This window comes from Pinus tabuliformis, chromosome 1_1 (assembly GCF_031772625.1).
Source record: "Pinus tabuliformis cultivar Carrire ecotype Pingquan chromosome 1_1, CPIR1, whole genome shotgun sequence".
Taxonomy (NCBI): domain Eukaryota; kingdom Viridiplantae; phylum Streptophyta; class Pinopsida; order Pinales; family Pinaceae; genus Pinus; species Pinus tabuliformis.
This window is the reverse complement of record NC_142297.1, coordinates 531,622,813-531,631,767: the sequence shown is the minus strand read 5'-3', so window position 1 is coordinate 531,631,767 and position 8,955 is coordinate 531,622,813. Positions and strand designations below refer to the sequence as shown.

The 8,955-nt window shown below is 39.5% G+C and overlaps 1 protein-coding gene across 1 annotated transcript; it reads left to right on the top strand.

Annotated features, from left to right (window-relative positions):
- Window positions 1–1,734: 1,734 nt before the first annotated feature.
- LOC149214130 (uncharacterized) lies at window positions 1,735–2,622 on the top strand. The gene has a single exon (XM_089389304.1). The coding sequence runs from the start codon at window positions 1,735–1,737 to the stop codon at window positions 2,620–2,622; it is 888 nt and encodes a 295-aa protein (XP_089245430.1).
- Window positions 2,623–8,955: the final 6,333 nt, after the last annotated feature.

Here is an 8,955-nt window from a genome sequence, read left to right as displayed (position 1 = left end):
GTAACAATATCTTTAATGTTATTTATGTTTTGCAATGCATCATTCTCGTTGATCTCCCAATAGGTTAACCAGGCCCTTGTGTCTTTATGCCATCCTCGATTGAGCTTAGGTGGTTTTGGCTGGAATTTAAAGCTAGCTTAGGAAGTCTATGATTGTCTATGTTGTTGAGCTTGTGCTTGTACAACAGAAACCTAAGCATAGCTAGGCTCTCAATAGGGGAAAGACCTGCTTCTATAAGGAGAATAGGATAGGGTGTATTACTTTTAATTTTCAGGTTATAAGTTAAAAAACGCTTTTGGATTTTCTCAATCTTTCTTCATGATTCTCTGGAGATGCTGCAACCCCAAACCTCACAGCCATATAAGATAACAGGAGTGACTAAAGTTTTAAGAGGAACTTCTTTTTATCCCACATTACGAGGTTTGTTGTTTTACAATTATTTTCAAGACCAAAATAAGCTTTCCAGCCCCCATTAATCCTTTTCTCAATGCTATGGTTCCAGTTGAGCTTGTGATGGATATCAATTCCTAGGTACTTGTAAGAATACAATTCCTCCAAGTTATTATTGTCATACATAAAATTAGCATAAGTGTCCTTCTTGGATTTGATAATCATAACTTTTGTTTTGTTAGTGTTAACAGTCATACCCATGGTAGAGCAGAAATACTTAAGAAGCTTGAGTTGCTTATCAAGATCAGAAGGGCACCTTGCCAAAAGAACAATATCGTCAGCATAGAGAAGAAGGATAACGACTATCCCAGCTAAGATCGTGCCATCACATCCTGCTTCCTCTAAATAGCCTTCGAGCTTATCGATGTAAATGCCAAATAGGGTAGGGGAGAGGGGACAACCTTGTTTAACTCCGATATTACACTTAATATCTTTCGACCACCCCTCATTGCTCTTTAGCTTGGCAATTACATTCTCGTATAACCTTATAGCAGCATCGCACAACTCAAGAGGAACCTTTAGCTCTTCTAACCTATTCCAAAGGTTGTATCTAGGAACCGTATCGAAAGCCTTTCTAAAATCCACAAAGCAACAAAATAAATTGGATTTATCATTACGACATTCCTCCGCAATGATCCTAAGCGTAACAAGGTGGTCTGTTGTTGAGTGATGCCTTCTGAAACCTGCTTGGCCTTTAGCCCACTTACCTTCACTCTCAAGCCATATGCTTAACTTCTTTTCCAGAATACTACCATACAACTTAACTAAGAGAAGGTTGATCATAATTGTCCGATAATTAGAGGGGTTATTTGTATCCCCACTTTTAAAAATAGGGATAATGAGGCTCTCAGTCCAAGGTTTAGGGAACCCTTGCTTGACTGCTTGATTGAAAAGCTTGTGGATGTGGGGGATGAGGACAGGACCTCCAATTTTTAATATTTCCGCCTGGTAACCTTCGATGTCCTTAGCTTTCCCATTAGCGAGGCGATTAACCCTAAACTTAATGTCTTCTAAAGAGAAAACTTCTTTCGTTGTGAGAAGGGTTTCTAAATTATCCATGACATTTGGAGATTCATAAAACTTATAATAATAGTAATAATATTAATAATAATAATATTGGTGGTAATATTATGGATAATCTAGTAAATATTAATGATGTTTATCTTCATTTTAATAATAAAGTTGTTAATTTATCTAGTTTTTTTTTCTCTTCCGGTCTTTAAACTTTTAGAGAAGGGATTAAATTTTGCTTTTGTTCTTAGAAAAATTTCGGTAAACAATATTATGTGCAATATTGAATTTGGGATAAAAGACTTACCGGATAATGCTAAAGAGATTATTAGGCAAGACTGCATTGTTATTCTTAGGAAAGTTAAACCCCCTAAGAATAACATCAGCAAGGAAGAGTTTGATGCCCTCAAGTCTTTGAACAGGAACCAAGACATTGTTGTCTTGAACGCTGATAAAGGTGGGGCCGTTGTTATCCTGGACAAGGTTGGTTATCGTAAGAAGATATTGGATCACCTAGAGAATAGTGGTTGCTACAGAAAACTTGGCAAGAATCCTTTGAAAAGGATCTCTAGAGCAGTTGCTCTTGCCATAAAATCTAGTAGCTCGGTTGGCTCTTTTAGCCACAAGATTATTGAGAGCAGCCCCATCTCTCCTAGGATCTATGGACTTCCAAAAATCCATAAGAAGGGAGTCCCCCTTAGACCCATTGTCAACACCATAGGTGGGCCAACATATCTTCTAGCTAAATATTTAGCCTTGAAGCTTAAACCCCTTGTTGGCCTCACGGAATATTTTGTCAAAGACTCCTCATCTTTTGTCAAGGAGTTAAGGGACATGAAATTTGAACCCGAAGATAGTCTGGTTAGCTTTGATGTAGTATCCCTATACACCAACATCCCTATCAAGGAAGCCATGGATGTCATCTTCCGCCTCACTGATCCCGACACTGCGAGATTAGTTGAGATCTACCTCACTTCAACCTTTGTCTGTTTCGAATGTGAGTTCTATGAACAAGCATGTGGTGTGGCCATGGGGTCCCCCCTATCCCCCATTGTTGCTAACATGTTTATGGAAGACTTTGAATCCAAAGCTTTAGCCTTAGCTATTTTTAAACCTAAGCTTTGGAAAAGATTTGTAGACGACACCTGTGCCATTTGGTAGCACGGTCAGGATCAATTAGATCTCTTCTTTGAGCATCTTAATAATCAATCAAACTCCATAAATTTCACCATTGAGAAGGAAGTTAATGGATGCCTTCCTTTCCTTGATGTCCTCATTTCTAATAAAGACGATGGCTCGTTCTCCCATCAGGTATTTCGGAAGAAAACTCATACTGAGCAGTATCTTCATGCGAGTTCTCATCATTTCCCTGCTCAGAAGTTAGGTGTTCTCTACACTTTAGCTATTCGTGCTCAGAGGGTTTCTGATGGAGATCATTTTCCCAAGGAGAAATCCCATCTCCTAGAGGTTTTCACCAATAATGGTTATAGTAGGCAGCAGGGTCTTAAAGCTTTTCTCAAAGCTAGCGAGAGTCCTAAAGTTAAAAAAGACCCTAATGATCGTATTTCTGGAGTCCACCTCCCCTTCATCTAAGGGACGACTGACAGGATTGCGAGAGTCCTTAAGAAGCATAATATTTTTTCAACCTTTAGACCCCTTAACACCATCAGGGGTTCCCTAAAATCGATAAAAGACCCTGACCCGAAGGATATGAAAGGTTTTTATATCATTCTGTGTTCTTATGGAACATCTTACATTGGTGAAACAAGGAGGTCCATTAATCAAAGGATTAAGGAACACGCGACTGATATTAAGCACAATAGGACTCGCTCTTCAGCCTTAGCAGAGCACGCAAAGAAGACAAAACCTCATATTTGCATTAGGAGGCTAAGGTCATTGCGAAAGTTTCTCATTTCCATCACCGTAAATTTAGGGAAGCCATAGAAATTGAGAAGAGGCCTAGAAATCTTAATAGGGATGATGGTTGGAAGATTAGTAATTGTTGGGTTCTTGCCCTCTCCTCCTAGTTTCTTTTTCTTTTTCCTGTCAGGATTCCTCCGTGGATCCTCTGTTATCCTCTTTTTTCTATCTTGTCATTCCCATTTCTGTTTTTATAGTCTCTTAGTTTCCTTCCCCTTAGGTTAAAGTTTTTCCTGAATTCCGTATATATATATATATATATATATATATATATATATTATTTTTATATTGTTTTAGTTAGAAATATTGGAAATGTGGATTTTTCCGAAAATCTTCATAAATTAACATGTTATTTATTTTATTTTTTTCTCCTTTCCTCCTAAATTAAATAACAATAATATATAAATTAATTAATTAAAAAATAAATAAATAAATTGTTTATTTGACAACTAAGTTAGTTTTCAATTAGTTATTTGATTATATATATACCTATTAATTCCCTTTGACCATTAGTTTAAATTAAATAATAATAAAATAAAAATAACTAAATTAGTTTTCAGTTAGGTATTTGATTGATAATATACCTTTTGACAACTAAATTAGTTTTTGATTGATAATATACCTTTTGACAACTAAGTTAGTTTTCAATTAGTTATTTGATTGATAATATACCTATTAATTCCCTTTGACCATTAGCTTAAATTAAATTACAATAAAATATGAATAATAAAAAATGTTTATTTGACAACTAAGATATTTTTTAATTAGTTACTCGATTGATAATATACCTATTAATTCCCTTTGACCATTCATTTGAATAGAATATTCAATTAGTTTACTTATACTCTTAATTAAAGAAGAAAATAAAATAATAATAATAATAATAATAATAAAATTCAAATCAAACTATTTAAATATTTTAAATTAATTAAAAATGGTTTCTCAATTTAATATTCTTTCTTTGGTCTTCCTAACCTAGTCAAATATAGTCGTTTTTATAGTCGTTTCCTTTTAGGTGTTAGAAGGCCCATCTTGTTACACAATAATTTGTCACCATTGGTCACCGTCCCTGTTACCCCTTTCCCGTACTTTGGAGGACTCATTTCGGGACCTGTGAGAAGTGACATAACTTAAAAACACTTGCATTATGTTCCCCTCAGTACAGACTTCATGTGCCCTGAAGACACCTCCTGCAAAATATCCCTGAAAAGTGCCCTTTTTCCATTAGCGCGGGTCCACAATGTACTACCCGCGCCAATGAAGGAGATCCTCAAAAGAAGGCGCGCCCATTGGCGCTCTGTCTTAGAGTAACACCCGCGCCAACCAAGTTTGGAAAAGATTTTTAACAAACGCGCGCCCGAATGTTTTTTCCCTTCAAGTCATGAAGTCTTTTGAGGATAAAGCTGATCTTCTAGATGTCGAGACTCATCATCTATCCCTTACATCTATCCACAACGGCTTTTTGGAGATAATGTCAATCCATAATGGGTGTCTTGATTCATCGTATCTTCTTCCCCTTCTCCATCTATAAAAGTCTGTCATCGTGCATTTGACAAGCTAGTTTTTGAGTAGTGGTGATAGTGCTAGTAATGATAACGCTTGTCTTGAGTGATAGTAAGAGTCTTGGAGCATAGGGAGGTTATGCTGCCAGAAGTCTGAGCTGTGTATCCATAAGCAAAGAGAGAGAAAGGTCTATTGCAAGGCATATGTAGCTGCTCGCCCAGCCAGAGGAGAGATTCAACGTCAGAACATTGGTTGTATTTTTCTCTGTTGATTATTCATTAATAAACGACTATCATTATGGTTCCGATCTTATTGTTCATCATGATAATGTTTGATCTATATCTTTTCTGACCGATATATAGTTGTATTTAGTGGATTTTATGTTGGTATTCGCTTCGTTCTTTGCATGTGCAGGTGTCCATTCGCGGAGATCGTGAGGATCGTGACCTGCCGGAGCAAGGGAACGGGAGTATCAACTCATCTACGACATTAGCGTTGGACTCCAGGTTGGTTCTCATAATCCACTTTCAATTTGCAACTAGGAACTTGCATGGTAGCGTTGATTGATTGTTGCTAGACCCATTTTGGGCTAGTGGGATCGCCTCTGTCCGCAGAGGGGATTTACCTCTCCAACAATTTGGCGACTCCACTGGGGAAGCTATTTGTTGTTTGACTCATAAACCTTGGACGGAGCCTGAAGTACAGCCAGGCAGCCTTCGAAACGCTATTGCTTTGCATTAGCGAAGTAGATCAACGCCACTTCAGTCAATCTCCGGTTTGGTTTACGAACCTAACAACTTGGAGTTTGTCTTGCATTTTGGTTTTCTCTTGCTTGCTTGCGTAAATGAGCTTTCTAGGTTGGTTTTAAAGTTGTTTATTGCTGTTTGATCTGTTTGAATACTGTCGACCGGACCCTGGACTGCTTGATTTATTTTTTAAACCAGCAAACTTTATTACCGTGTTTTTCTACCTGACAGTCGCGCCAGTTTGCGCAGGTTGCACAAAAGCAACTTGCGCTAATTCCTTAATAGCGCGAGTTACACGCTGATAGTCGCGCCAGTCCTGTGAACTTTGCCAGTTTGTTTGTTGGAAGCTTTTTAAACTCAGATTTCTGTAGTTTTACATCCTTTTCAGCTACTGGAGTTTGTCAGAACTTGTTTGACTGGTTTGTTACCTTTATCCTTCGGTTGTTTGCCTTTTTCCATCGATCTTATATCCCAGACCTAGAGCATCTAGTGGCTTGGCACTTCGAGCCTTCCGTGGGAGTTTTGGTTCTTTGATTGTCCAGTCAACTCTTTGGTTGTTTTCTGCACTTGTCTAGTGGTTGACAAAACCTTTTATTGTGTGCTTCGAGCAATCCACTTGTTGATCGTTTGGATTTCACTTGACTTCGTTTTGGGCTTAGATTACATAGTTCATTGAGGTCTTTGTGAGGCTTTTTGACAGATTGTCTTGATTTTTCAGACTTGGTTCTACTTGCATTGAGTGAAGTTGTCTGTTTACTTTTGTGATCATCTCTCGAAATTTGTTTAAGTGCATTATGCCATTTTAAAAAGAAAAAAACAAATGATGTTTTTTGCATTACATTAGTTAGCATTTTTTCGTTGTTATTGGCAATTAGTCACTTTTTAAGAAAAGAAAAGAAAAAAAGTTTCATTTATTGCTATTAGCTGCATTAGGATCTTTGTTGATTTCTTGGTGATCATTTTGTTTCTTTGAAAATCTCAACTCTTCTGTAGATAGCATTCATTGAACGAAATGATATATTTTGGCATATAGTTTGCATTTAGGAAATTCTGAGAGATCACATACTGTAGGACCTAAAAACTGAAACCTAATTGAAGATAAACTGTAAAATGAACTGAATGAATCTAACAACGCATTGGAACTTAACGCATACATTCTAGAGGTTTAGGCTAGAGATGTGTTTCGGCATCGTTAAACCTAGCCACTATTGTTTCACATTACGGTTGGGCGATTCCTCCTTTTGTGACTCGGTAGTGGTCTAACACGGATTTGTGCTCGCACGTACCGTCGAGTATATGTGGAAACCCCACTAGGTTATTATCCTTTATCCACAGGAAGCCGTGTCTGCCGCCTTACAAGCCGTAATGCACTGAACACAACATTCGGGAAGATTGATTGCCGTACGGGAAGTCCTTGGTTTTCATCTGATTGCCAAGGTGTATAAGCAGTTTTACGGATTTTTGGGTAAACCTCTTGCCTAGTTCTCCAGAGTAGTCACTTTTGACCCTTTTCGGACTCCTTAAAAGGAAAGGTTCACCTGAGCATTGTCACTTTGGGCTCACTAAATATTCGAAGGAGACTAGAGTCATCTTTTTGTCATTTTCTCGACTCTTAAAACATGAAAAGGTCAAGTTCAGTTCCTGTGTCTTAAAATTTATTCGGCCACGATACACATTACCCGGTTAGATTTTGTTTGCGTTAGTTTGAGTAGGGTCTTGTCTCGTTAGATTCCCTAGGATTTTGTGAAGTTCCATCCTGGCGGAATTACCAATTTCGTCTTCCGAGATATCGGTTGTGAGTGAAACTCTTTCTGTTGTTCCGAGTATACAACCGCTCAATTCTCGTGCTCCAGGCGACGAGACTTACGAGTTTCATTGGAACCCTGTTTGGGAACCTTCTGAGGACGTTATCCCTTTTTGGGAATACACTTCTCCTCGTGTTCCAGCCCCACCATTTTCTTCCGACATGGAGGACATATCCCCTACTTCCACTGACGAATCCGTTGCGATGAGCGGTGAAATTCCCACCGCAACGGAATCTACACTTGTTAGTAGCACTCCTACTACTGGGAGACTACCTCCGGGCTATAAAGCAATAAGCAATGTTATGTCCTCTGGAACTCCCTTCACGAATTCTATTTGGTCACAACTCACTTTTTCCACCACGGAGCCTTTTACTCCACAAAGTCGCAGTACGTCTGTTACCTCAATCACAACCGCTCCAACGGTATGTGTGGCTTCTTCGACTCCTATTTTTAGTCGACCTTCGGCTTCTTTATTCGGAGTCTTTGATCCGACATCAAACGTCCCACCTGAGGGCCCATACGATCAGTATGTACCACATCTTGGTGGGCCTTGGTCGTCTCAACCGATTGTTGAGATTTCAATTCCGCTGTCAATTGATTGGGGTCCCACCTCTTATCATGGTGGCCAATCATTTGTTAACCCAAACCAACCCAATGTCCAGTATGGTCCAATATCTGGACAAGCTGCTCAACCACTTGGTCAGCCCACCGTCCAGTATAATCAACCTTTTGGGCAAGTCGGTCAGCCTCAAACCCAATTAGGCCAACCAACTGCCCAGCCCACTCAGCCATCTGGTCCGTTAGGACAACCTTCAGCTGTGCAACAACAACTCCACTCCCAGCAGGTACAACCTTCTGGGCAGGTAGGCCAACCTCAGTATCAGCAAGGTCATCCTTCTGGCCAGATAGCCCAACCGACAGGACATCCTTCTGGCATTGCTCAATCTGGTTTTTTGCCCCAAGCTGGACCCCAAACCCCATCCGGTCCTCAAATGCAAGTTGGAGTTCAATCCCAACCAGTCTATCAAACTCAGCCTGTTTCTCAAACTCAGTTTGGAGTCCAGCCACTGTATGGTTACCAACAACCTCAAGGGCAACCTTTGTTTGCCCCATATCAAAATTATCAACAATTGCAGGCGAACCCTTTTCAGAATTATCCGCAACCATATGGCGCTCCTGCAGGACCATTTGGTAATCCATGGAACGCTGGGGGGCAGAACCCAAATCCCTACGGAAAAAACCCTATGGGGCCAAATCCGTCTAGACTGAGTCCTTGGGGGCAACCGCCAGTTGGTTGGAACCCTGGTGCTTCATCCTACCAGCAACCCCAGATGTCCTTCAATCCTCAGTTACCTTTCTTAGCGACTTTAGAATTACCGGATGTGTCCAAACTAACCAATGATCCTATTCTCCATAATCCATATTGGCCTCCGGTTCCAACGAAAATTCCCGGTGACTGTCCAAAATTCGATGGTAAAGCTAATGAAGATCCACAAGCTCATGTCATGACTTATCACCTG

Bases quoted from the DNA above. Each gene is read 5' to 3' on its own strand.
- LOC149214130 (XM_089389304.1), top strand. From the start codon at position 1,735: ATGTGCAATATTGAATTTGGGATAAAAGACTTACCGGATAATGCTAAA.